This window comes from Urocampus carinirostris, chromosome 20 (genome assembly GCF_059441175.1).
Source record: "Urocampus carinirostris isolate Australia breed hairy pipefish chromosome 20, RoL_Ucar_1.0, whole genome shotgun sequence".
Taxonomy (NCBI): domain Eukaryota; kingdom Metazoa; phylum Chordata; class Actinopteri; order Syngnathiformes; family Syngnathidae; genus Urocampus; species Urocampus carinirostris.
This window is the reverse complement of record NC_142368.1, coordinates 24,294,501-24,307,570: the sequence shown is the minus strand read 5'-3', so window position 1 is coordinate 24,307,570 and position 13,070 is coordinate 24,294,501. Positions and strand designations below refer to the sequence as shown.

At 40.5% G+C, this 13,070-nt stretch overlaps 1 protein-coding gene across 2 annotated transcripts in view; it reads right to left on the bottom strand.

Annotated features, from left to right (window-relative positions):
• LOC148346677 (prospero homeobox protein 1-like) overlaps nucleotides 1–13,070 on the bottom strand; it is a 49,416-nt gene that overhangs the window by 19,186 nt on the left and 17,160 nt on the right. For both annotated transcript variants that reach the window (XM_088324751.1, XM_088324752.1), the window contains exon 4: nucleotides 7,437–7,631. In XM_088324751.1, coding sequence (XP_088180877.1) covers nucleotides 7,437–7,631 — 195 coding nt within the window. The remainder of the gene's footprint in view (nucleotides 1–7,436; nucleotides 7,632–13,070) is intronic.

The following is a 13,070-nucleotide window of genomic DNA, read 5'->3' as shown; positions in this document are numbered from 1 at the left end:
CAGTACGACTGTGCACTGAAAATGATGCGACGATACACCCAACCGATGAGTTGCAAGACCCTTCTTTAGGGGGGCATTAGGTGACCAAACCCCCCAATTCCAACTCCATAAGGCCGAACACCAAGCGGGAAGGCAATGTTGTAAGTCATAAGTATGACTCAATGGAGACTCGAACACACAACCTCCCAGTCTCGGGGCGTTGCGAAAGGCCACAGACCGGGTTTTTGAAATAATTATCAGAAAAATATCGGGAAAAATAGTATGATTTAGAAGGTAGAAATTCATACACACGATGAGATAAACCTCAACATCTGTTCACTCTCTGCTCACCGTGCCCTGCCAGCCTTTACTACTGTTTTTTGAGACCTACATACCAACGGAAGAGTTGTCTAAAGAGTTGCCTGCAATTAAGAGGAACAAAACTAGACCGGTTTGTATTGTCCATCAGATACCTGGGGCGAAATAATGTTTTGGTTCTTTACTGTGGGTCTGATTTTTCCCCCTAGACTACCCATTTTTTGTGTGATACGTGGTTTGTCCTAAACACACCCAGACTAGGAATTTAGTGTTGAAAAATGTATTAATCAACCAGACAACAAGACAACAAGTGTGACAGTCTTAAGTTAGGTGGACAAAAGAAAAGGAAGAAAAACCCCAAACCAGGTTGTGTTTCACCACTTTCACCAGTATCTTCCTCTCACAAAGAGATCATAGTAACTTCCTCTTTTAAAGGTTCCTGCGTGTGTGTTTGAGGAAACTTGGCCTGGTTTGTCTTATGGAAATTTGAGAGTTTCCCAGAGCCATCATAAAACTGTCTTTTTATCAGACCCCCCCTAAACCCCTCTTCACTATTAACAGGTCACACACATTCCTGTCTCATGAGAGATGATGTGTGTTGTCATTGGGGGTTCAAACAGAAATGGGTAGGAGGGGGCTACCAAAAGAAAAAGGGACACTAAACGAGAGTTTTTGCTTGACATGAAAGCGCCGCCCGCTCAAAGTCAAGGTTTTTTTCCGTCAGAGGACCACACTTTGATGGTTGCGGACGTTGCCAATGAGAAAGCGGAGAAGAAAGGGAAGAAAAGTGGAAGGGTGCAGAGGAAAGGGGGAAGAAAAGAAAGGAAAGTAGGTAATTAACGGCAAACTCTTTTAATTACCAGCTAGTGTTCATTGTGCCAGAAGGAATGTGACAATTATGCCATTAAAAGTTTTCTAATAGGAGGAAAAGGCGAGGCAGGGGGAAGACATGCGAGAAGAGGATGAAAGGATGAAAGGAGAGAGGCGACGGACGGATGGAAGGAAGTGAGCGAGGGAGCGATATGAAAAGGAAAAGAGGAAACAATCGCCACAAAAGAGGAGCTGGGAGGGAAGATGGAGAGCGTATTAGGCCAACACAGTGACAGAGCAGATTAGCATCAAACAAGAAAGGCCACGGACGAGTGTGTTTGTGTGTGTGTGTGTGTCACCGAAACAGAGGACATATTCATTCCAAAGACGCCACCAAGGTGGATGGAACTTTGATGATGCAGAATCTGGCAAACGGAAACTTCAGTACGTGTGTGCGCACGCTGAATGTGCGTAGGCTCCTGTTTCAAGTGGTGGTGCATGCAGGTAGGGGAGAAACAGAAAGAAGAGGAGGTGTAGGAGAAAGGGGAGAGATCCAGAGAAAAACGGCCTTGGGGGCATCCCGATCCACACATGCAGTCATCGCCATCCATCTCCACATTTCCTCTATGACTCACGTGCACACACGGGAAAAAATACACACTTAAGACGGAACATTCGAACAAACTTGCACATTTTTAACACACACATGAGTCCCACACAAAAACCCACGCTCCCTACACACACACATGTGCACAAACAACACCCACGCACACAACAAAAGGCCACACAAACATTGCGAAGTTCTCTTCTGTGCTGTTGCAATTTGCATGGCTGGGCATTTTTTCCCCTATGTTAGCCTCTAATCAACTCGGGCATCTCTCAGACACCTGCCCGCCTTTATAAAAAGCCTTCATATGCAAAACCTACTCCGCCCCCAATCACCTCAGCGCAAGCCTTGTTTGCCCATCCTCTTTACGCACAGCCGTCCGAAGACGTATTCACCTGCACTGGTCTCTTTTTGCAAACGCTCACATCTATGAGGTTTACAAGCTGTAGGTGACAATTTGTGTTTGTCTTGAGTGTCAAAGAGAAAGAGGATTACCTTATGCACCAAACTTGTACTTAATCACCAGTGTTGTGCAAGTTACTTAAAAAAGTAATTAGTTACTCACTACTTCTTCCAAAAAGTAACTGAGTCAGTAACTGTACTACACTGTAGTAAAAGTATCTACCAGGGAAAGTAACTATTTATGTTACTTGTTAAAAGCTGAATGTCAAAGTTTTTGAAATTTCCTGACCAGCATTTGAGTCTGGCGATATTTATCACACCGTGGTTTCCAACACCGTTAATCACTGCTAAATTGATATAATTGTAAAACAAATTTTTTTTATTCATCCCCTTCAATTTTTATGTATCTTTTGTCTGGATTTTGAACTCAAAGAATTACCTAAATTAGCAGACTTGGATATTGTTTATTAAATTATTTTTGCGAGTCTAACCCTGAGCAGCAACCTTTGCAAAGTCCTTTATTTATTTCCAGGAATTATTAGCATCTTTGCTGTCATATTATGAGCAGAAGATCCCATTTTTATGTCACAAAAGATAAGGTCCAAAAGTTTAAGAAAAAGTTTGGGACTCATTCTAGAGCTTGCATATGAAAATAAATATGCAAGGGTGTGATGATGAATTAACAGATTAAGCTTAAGTTTAGTGTTTTTCTACAAGTGTTCCAGGGCACACTTTTGTGTCGTGGGCGCTTGTTTAGTTTGCCGCAGGAGATAGCTCAATCTTATATTTGGAAAAAAAAAAAAGATACCATTGCTCAATATCCTTGCTTTCTTCTAGTGATCAGCCCAGTAAAGCGAACATTAATCAATATGAGGAGTTGTCAAAAGAGTACTTCTTTCATTTTCTTCTTATATATTAATCATAAGGGCGGCAGGGCTGCTGATTGGTTAGCGCGCCCGCGGCACAGTTCTGAGGTCATGTGATCAAATCCAGCTACCAGCCTTCCTGTGCGGGGTTTGCATGTTCTCCTCTTGGTTGCGTGTGTTTACCCTAGGCACTGCGGTTTCCTCCAACATTCCAAAAACATGCATGCCAGGTTAATTGGCAGGTCCAAATTGTCACTAAGTTTTATGTCTTTGTGTGCCCTGCGACTGTCTGGCAACCAGTTCAGGGTGTCCCCTGCCCACAGCCCGAAGATAGCTGGGGATGGGCTCCAGCAACCCCGCGACCCTATTGAGGATAAGTCGTGCAGATAATGGATAATGGAATACTTAAAACGGTGCCCCCATAACCCAGGTGGTTGAACCATTAATATCAGGGTGGGTTTCCCCAATGTTCTCTGGTTGATTAATGGTATTCACTAAATACAACTAGAGTATGTGCTATGCGAATGGCGACATCAACTACACATTTAAGACTGCAACTGTTTCTTTTCATGTGCTTCTTTCTCTCTTGTCTCGAGACCAATTTCTTTGTAATGGCCCTGAGTTTGCCACAAGTGTTTTATGGATATTAGTTCTACGCTGATCATGTAATACTGTATATTTATTAACTTTTTCACTTGATGAAGGTGTAACTGTCTAAGATTGCAAGCAAATAATAAAAACATATGTCAAATAATGTGAAAATGTTTGACATAGGTTTGCTGATTTCATTTAATTTTTTTAATGGTTACAATGTAGTTAAAAACAAATGCACCACTGGCAGAGAATATTTGCCCAATTTAACTTTGGATCCATAATTTGGGTAAAAAATGAACCTATGGGTTGTTATTCTTCAAAACCTTAAAAAAAAAGTTGTAATATTGTCACAATGTCATATTCCAGCTATTCCTCATAAAGCATGTTTCTGACATGATGCCATGAGTATTCTCCCCCCCCCAAATTTTCGACCATACTCATGGAAGAGTGTCTGTACTGGTAGGTCATATATCCAAGGGTTAAGTGCATGCAATTTACTAAAAAACAAGAAAAACAGGTTAAAAATATTGTAGAATCCAAAATTACAGCAGAAAATCCACCTAAATAAATCAGCCATATCCCCCTCCTAAACCACCATGACAAATGATAATAAAAACATAACTTAAAACTTTACTGTCATTTTAGACAACATGATAATTTAAGATTTTAAGAAAAATCTGAAAGTGGTGCCTGGAATTAACTTTTAAACACATTCAATGGCTTTGAGATTTTTTTAATGAAAAAATGTGCCTTGGCTCTAAAAAGGTTGGGGAAAAACTGTTAAGTTATTGTCATTCATTGCTGTTTTCCAATCGACTTATGGAGACATCATCACCGAGTGCTTCTGCCAGCAAGAGCCTTTCAAAAGCCTCCCTTTAGAGGACAGCGGGTGGATGCAGGAAAGTGTTTGTGTGTATGTGTGAGTCTGTGGCCCCTGTGGACTAATATCGTACATAGAGAAACAGACGGGTGGGTTAGGAAGGGGTTTGCAGAAAAAAGAGAAAGAAAAACGGGAGTGAAGCACTTTAAGTGTGAGCTCTGCAAAACTCCCACTGCTCGCAAGGGCACTTCTATCCAGTACGTCATTTTTCGCTTTACCCCACCCCCCAAAAACCACCTCTAGTATCCCCTGACTCCCTGCCTCTCTCCCCTCAATGCTCTTTCTTTTGTCTCTCAGCTCTCACCCTCCATAGCCTATCTATCCATCTCCCGCTTTCCCCTTCTCCCACTGCTCTCTTCCTCTCGCAAACACAGTAGGACGCTTAACCTTGATTGCAGCGAAAGCCTCCCCCCCTTGCCTTCAAAGTGACACACACACACACACACATGCACGCTGGAGAAATGCTTTGCCAGCATGCTCCGTCTGGTCCAAGGGAAAGGCTGTACCCTTCGAGGTGAACAGGACACTGCTGGGAAATGCAGCAACAACAAAACGCTCGCACGGGGCACTCATCAAATGGCGAGCGATTAAAAACAAAACAATACAAAGGAGCGGACCTTCTTAAAGTTGAGTCTGCACCGAGAGGGGAAACGAAGAGCCAAGGTGGCTGAAAAAAGGAGAAGTGTACGGCACAAAAAGCCAACAAAAGGTGAAGTTACCTATTGAGAGTTTACGGTAAGACTGGAAGACTGCTAAGCACGCAAGAGGCAAATGAGAACTGGGAAGTCTCAAATGCACACCAGCCGCAAAACAATAGATGGTCAACACAATCAAGTCAGTTAACTTTTCTTCCTCATTTGCCTACTAACTTCCATACTCTTAATGCAAAAGCTAACAACAAGTTTAAAAACACAAGTAAAATGGTTCATCACACCTTTCTTCTTATTTTAACCCTACTCTTGTTTTATTTTTCAGGTAACACATTTTTGAATGTCCATGGCGACAGTGTCTAAAATCATCTGTAAAGTACACCTAAAAACATACTACCCTTTTTTCCAATTCTTGGTTACCTTGTTAGGCTTCCTTATCCATGAAATCAAGTTTTTTTTCTGTTTTTGGTGTTGGGTCTCTGGGCATTTTCTTTGCCAGTATAACCCTCAATTTTGATTTTGAAAAATGGTAACATTTACCTCAAAATAATTATACAAACAAACACGAGTATATTTTGTTCCCTATCACTTAAGGCTATTACAAAACATCCTCTAAATATTTTTTTCCTTTTGATATCATTAACTATAATGACATATACAGTGTAAGAGTCGCTTTCAAATCATAGTTACTCAATGAATAAGGCTAAAAATCTTCTTTTCAGCAATATAATTTTTATATTTATAAATCAAAAAGCACTACAGGAGAGAACAGAAAATGTAGATTTGCAAGACCAAAAAAACAAAAGGCAAGAAGGACCAAGACTGAGTACTTATTCTAAAACAAATAAATAACAAAATTGAAGGAAAAGTCTATGTGTGCAAACACTTGCATGTGTATGCAAGTACGTGTTAAGAAAAAAGTGACACTTGTAGTATCATTTTTGCAAAAACATTACTTGCAGTTGATACACCACATGTCCAGTCCACGCGTGACTTCAGTTTTAGCTGTTGTGTTTGAAATATTGTTTTATATAAACTGACCCTAACAATACAATTGTAAACAATTTAATCACAGCATTTTATAATGTAGTGATTTTTTTTGTGGGAGGAGGGCTTTATTTTGATGAAGTAGACATTCCCGGAAATCTCAAGAAGATTTGATTAAATACACAAAAGTATGGGGTTTTTGGATGCATTTAAAATCCAAAACAACCCAGTAGCGATCCTAACACAAGAGGAGGGTCGAAGTACATTGAAAACAGTTTTCCCAAACTGCCATGTATCCGTTCACCCAGTTTCGGATAATCTAGGAATATGTAGCAGATTCTGTCTGAACAAGTTTCTTGATACAGTTCTAGACAAAACTGATGATAAAGAGACAGTTGCCTGTAAGTAAATTTTGTGAAACATAAAACAAAACGTGATAATTTTGTAAAACCACATCCATTATACATTTTTAAGCATGAAAGCTGTGATTTTATTCAGCCTTACACATTTGTCAAGAATAAATTGAATCACCTCAAAACCATTTATCGCATCTTTCTGAGCATGATTTCCGTAACACTTGACTAAAGTTATTCTGCAAATAAATTTGTTGCAAATTCCATCCTTTGTTAGAATGTTTAGCTTTTATCTTCTATTTGAAAAAGGTTTTTGAGATACTTCCTGTCTATTGAAAACCCCGGTTATGTACTGCAATTGTCCAACCTTATTTCAGTTCATCTTAGAAAAATCAACCTTACAAGTGTTGACAATTTTTGTTGCTTTTAAATTGAAAAACAATGTTGTTAAAATAACAATTCCCCTCCTCCCATAAAAAATGCATTCAACTTAAAATCCTGCGAGCAAAGGTGTGCTATGCTGGGAGAACAGCAGCGGATAAGAAAAGTAATCGACACGGCCCAGAAAATCATTGACTGCTGTCTGCCCAATCTGGATGACTTTGCCGGCTTGCAATACCCTAGCAGATCCATAAACATTATAAAGGACTCTTCTCACCCTGGCCACCCCATCTTTGACCTGTTGTCCTCTTTTTGTCTCCATTCACTACCTTGTAAATATTTTTTTACTATTCATCCTGATATTCTTTTATCCTATTTTCTCTTTTAAGTCTTTATTACGTGTTTACCTTGGAGTGGCATGTCAAATCACATTGCAAACTATTTTCACTGCGTTGTTAACAATAAATACATTTCAGTTTAAATTAAGAAAACTCTTAATACATTAAAATAGCTCTGGTTAAAGTGTGAGTATAAAGTCCAGAAACAGGTAATGGTAGGTACAAGCAATTAGGTTCCTAAACATTTGTAAATATTGACTCCAGTTCTTACCTCAAAGTCATTGGCCTTGTTGTAGTGCATGTTGAGTGCTCTGAAGAGCTCACAGTCCCGGCTCACGCTCAGGTCCTCCACTCCGCCGGCCCCGTCGTTGATCGCCTGCCGGGCGAACTTCTCCATCTGGATGTAGTAGAACTCTCTGAAGTTGCTGAACCACTTGATTAACTGTGAGGTGATGCAGCGATTGAACTGGATGAAGGAGAGCAGATACGGTTAGGACAAGTTTGTTAAAGGTTCTTGAGAACCACCAAGCACAAATTGTCATTTGGGTCTGATACAACAAGAAAAACAAAACCTGCCCCAATACTGTAAAGATGCATTTTACAGTTAGAAGAAAAATACTTTACTAAGGGGTAAGTGTTATAAGTAAGTCCATGAATTTCGTCTGTGTTCTGGAGTTCTGGACTGATACAGACTTTTTAATTTCTGAAACAGCAAACGCAGTTTTCACACCAAAATTCCCAAGAACTTCCTTCTTAGGGACAGAAATTTGGTAATGGTTTTTGAGGTTGTGCGCGGACGACTAGTTCGGTTGAAACATAAAAATCCAGGGGAAGGTTGTTAAGGAGACTAAAAACTTAACCTTTAAAAAATATCTCGCGTTTCATTTTCAACTTCAACTTTATTGTCATATATGCTCAATGCACAACATATAGGACAGATGAAATATTATATTCTTCATCACATGCCAACATACAATAAATAAGCCACAATACGAATAACAAATGGCAGCAAAAGCAGTTTGGCTGGAGTAATTAGAAAACTTGACCAATAGGTATATGTTGGATCCAACCAACCAATACAGCTATTTTACGTGCCCTCACTAGACACAAACCTAACACTTTGCTGTCTCAAACCCATTTAAAAGCGGCACACATACCAAATTTTTCGGTCAAGGCAGTCTTTCCAGAACACTTTTGCCCCCTTCTTGTGTTGGGGTAGCCACAGACATACGCAAAAACCACATAGATTTATATATTGCATCATAACTTCTTGACTTTGTAAGGAATGTCTATTTTAACAAAAGTAAGTCAAAATTATCTGTACATTTTAAAATGCTCTGATTGAAATGGTTACATTTATATTGATAGGGTCTGATTTGATCTGGTTATAAAAACAAGATTGTAAAACACTAACTCCCACCAACATTGATATATGGTTAAAATTGTTATTTTTTTTAATTTAGCATGTACTGTAATAGTCAGGTAACAAAAACCCTTTCATTTATTCATATAATTATTGTATAAATATTTTTTTCATTGCTAGCAAGCTCATTTTTAAGTTCTGTGATTCAAAATATGGGTTTCTTTCTGATACTTGGTGTTTTGTGCAGAAGATGAGGAATATGTGCATGCTATTAGCGTGGTTTTTTTGGTCATATATCGAATCGTGAATGCTAGTTTAGATGCCACTGGTTTTAAAATACGGGTTTCAAAATCTGTTCGTTGCAGAGGATAAAGAATCAGTGAATAAGAGCAGTGTGAGCATATTTTAATTTCAATTATTCAAACAGTAGCTTAGGAGGTAGAGCGCTCGTCTTGGGATCAAGGGATCCCAGTTCGAATCCCGACTCGTCCGTGTTACATGTCGAAGTGTCCTTGGGTAAGACACTGAACCCCTAATACCCCCAATAAGCAGGTTAGCGCCTTCCATGACTGCAAGGCCGCTATTGGGAAATGTGGAGCACATTGTAAAGCGCTTTGGGAAGTCATTGACATGAAAAGCGCTATATAAATGCAGATCATTCCATTTCATTTCATTTCAAACAATTGTTAATGCTAGTTTGGACTTAGAGCCATTGATGGCTAAGAATGTTACTGGCACAGAATGAATCAAAATTAAAGGGTACACTTACAGGCAGGAAATAGGACCAGAGACCCACACCAAAAATAAAAATAACAATATTTTCATGGATAAGGAAGCATAACAAGGAAACCAAGAGATGAGGGGGAAAATGGGTGATGTTTTGTTGTTTATAGTATATATTACAGCTGATTTAAGTAACGGCTTGCCACCGACCGGCTAACGTGGGGCGTAGTACCCAAAGGCTGACACAAGGAGAAGGTTAGGGGAAAAAGCAAAGGCCCACTTCTACAACTTAGGTGGAGGCCTGTCAGGTCTTAGCCCTAAAATGCAACTGGATTTGGAAGTAAAAAGATAAGACCTGCAAGGTTGAAAGACTCCTCTCATCTGGGAGTCGAGATGTGGGGCGCGAAAAGAAAAACGACCAAGTGCAAGAGATAATAGAGACATTAAGTAAGACAGCAAGACAAGAGAGAGTATGTAAGTGAGAGTGTGTTCATCTTCCCCGCTGGGAGCCGACATCCCCCCCATAACCTCCTCCCCGTCATAACCCAAAGAGTGGAGGGAGAGGTGAATGAGGCGGCGGCGGGCTTTGGTCGGCAAACGCATAATTGAGCAGAAAAACGATTAAGTCATCATCTGAAGCGCCCCGGCCTGCGGGGGGCTCAAACAAGTACTTAACCCCGTTCACCAATTACACCCTGATTCTCCTCCCCTCTCTGCACCTCCCGGGCAGGGAGAAAGGAGAAGGAAAAGAGCAGGGGGAAAAAAGAGTGCAAGAGAAAGGGGCCGGAACGATAAGCTGTGCCGAAGACTTTGGCTATCTGATCTGTGCCGCTTGGCTAGTTTCAATAGAGCCAAGTAAACCTATTAAGAGCCTCAGCGGGTCCCCGGCTTTTTTTTTCGCCTGTGAAAACACACTGTCTAAACAAGCCAGACACTAGATAAGGACCCCAGGCACCCAAACAAGAGTTAGACCCTCCAAACAGTCATTGTTACCTGTTATAAGCTGACGTGAGATGAAACTTTTGCAAGGTTTCTTGGCGTTCTGAAACATTTTTCTAAGCTGATTGAGATTCTTGTACTTTAAAGTCTTTAAAATTCTTAAGGATTGAATTCATCAACTGGGTGAATTCATTCTTTCCTGTGCGCTGTACGCTTGTAGGTGACTCCACTATCTGGATAAGCACTCATTTAAAACATAAAATAAAAATGAACTCACTATTAACCTTGTTACCATGGTCGAGCCCGTTTTACAAGGGGTATTTAAATTACCGTAACGGATATAAAAGAAGATCAGATTGAATCAATTTAGTTCTCCATACCACCCACAAGGTGGCAGCAACTCTCCTCAATCGTATCTCACGGGCATCCACGTGTGGCAACGGACTAATCACAGGCAAGAAATGACACAGACAAAGACACATTTAGATCCTTTTAACGTTACTATTTTACTTTTGAATTGGTATGTATGATGTGGGTCTTTGTCCCATAAAAAGCCTGGTCATTGTGAAAATTAGTTGAAAATATGTGGACAACTGAGAGAGCCAGACTTCCAAAATTTCAAGCGGCCTGTAAGGACATATATTATGTTTTCGCAGTGAAGCACAAGTCTCAGTTTGGAAAAATTGATGTGGCTAAATTATTAAAGGAGACTCCCTAACTTTCAGCGCTTGAACGACAGCTTTAGTTATATAAATATATATCACCGACGTGAGGAATTTGAGGCAGTGCCTCACCTGTCATCAGGTGTATATAAAAATCTTAATTGAAGTATACGTTGTATATAAAATTTAAAATATATTAAATGATCATATTTATTCTGTGTTAGAATGACTTCATACTTTTATCATGAATATTATTTATACAATTCGGCATACTGTGCTGATCATCTGAGGATGCAGAGTGAGGCACACAATTGACTTGCCTCATGGCAGAGGGGTATAGGGAAACCAAAGATCCTGATATGGCGCACACCTTAGCCCCAAACAATAGAATTAGTGAAAGTGTTAGCAAGCTACCAGCAAGTAATTTTTTTGTAGGTACATGGATTTTTCCGTCATAATTGAAGATTACCTATTGATTGATGCAGGTGCTTCATGACAGAGGGTGGTAGTGAAACCAAGGATTACCTATCATTGATGCTTAAAGTCAAAGGAGCAGCAAACAGACTTTATTTTTAAGTTAAGGTAAGACAAATAAACTTTGTTATATGTGCTACAGTTTAAATATTGCGTTCTTGTTCCGCTAATCAAATGATGAATATGATGTAGGTCCATTCATTTGTAAATCTGCTTGTGCCTCACCAGACACGAAACTCAACAGCGCTATATATATTTGTTAGTGGCGAAGTCGTCCAAGAAGGCCCAACTAGCAAATAGCCCCATGAGCATCATCTGCTCACTCACAAACGTGCCTTACCGCCTCCTGTGCTCTTTTTATGCTGCGGCGAGAGTAAATCAGGGGGGTCAAAACGCTGAGCGGACCACTAGCTGGGGAGGCCATGCGTTTTTGACATGGAGATTAGGGCTTCGGCCATTGTTGGCTGACACGCAGATGCGCACACAAACATGCACACACTTCTCATGATAGCGCTATTGTGTGAATGTGGGGGGAGGGGTTCGAGGGGGTAAAGACAAATAAGTCAGGAAAAGCTGGAATCATTGCAGGTGATGTCACAGCCCAATAAGTCTGCTTGACATTGTTTAGGTTAGAGGTGTCAATTATGCGGCCCGCGGGAGGGACCAAGCCTGCCAACAGATTAAATCCGGTCCACGAATGCCGAGAGAAGCATAAGAGAAATATGAGATGCAGTATGTCTACTTGATATCGCCAAAGCTACTGCGCCACTCTCGAAAAAACGGTCTTCCTTTCTTTCTTTCTTTCTTTTCTCTTTCTTTCTTTCTTTCTTTCTTTCTTTCTTTCTTTCTTTCTTTCTTTCTTTCTTTCTTTCTTCGTCTTGCTTTGTCTTGATTTGTCTTGATTTGTCTTTTCTTTTTTTCTATCTTTTCCCATGTATTTCCCTCTCGCTATCAATTTTCTCTTTCTGTCTCTCTTTACTTATCTTTCTATTTGCCACCCTTTCGCTCTCTCTTTCGTTGAATCTTTTTAATTTACTACTTTTTCTATCGTGTGGGCCCCATGTAGCTAAAAAGAGTTCGACACCCCTGCTTTTGGGTTTCGGTATGGTGCGAGAAGGGTGGGGCCATCCTGAAGTGCATGGTGAGCATAAACTGGGAAATGAGGTAGGGAGGGAGGGAAAGGGTTGGACGGGTGCAGGTCAGCGCTGTCGGACAATGGCGTAGGGACGGGGAGCGGCTGAGGGTTGCAGGCGGCGGTGACGGGGGGTTGGAACGTGAGCAGTCAGCAGGCCGGGGTCATGACATGGAATTGTCAAACAAACAAATTACTGACACTTCCAAATATTCGCTGGGCAGCAGGCGGCTGCTTAAATGCACACAAAGGACGTGTTGCTACCAAGCAGCAACATTTACCAAAAGGAAATAAAATGCAAACTATACCAGGTACCGTAAGGTTCCAACGCAGTGCATCAGTCTTCTAAACCTTTTGGGAGCTTATATTGGCTTCGGATAATGCAATAAGTTGCAACTGATTATAATACGAAAACGGTGCATTTTTTTCCTAGTCTATGAAGTCAATTTCTTTATTTGATTATTTTTCTAATCATTTTTGGAGTGGGGGCGGTACTTTATTGAGTTGCACGTTAAACGAAATCTGTGTAAAATGCGACCACTAGATGTTGCTGTATTGTGTAGTGCAATTAAAAAAAGTGCTACAAAGCACAAAGAAGAACACAAATTACGG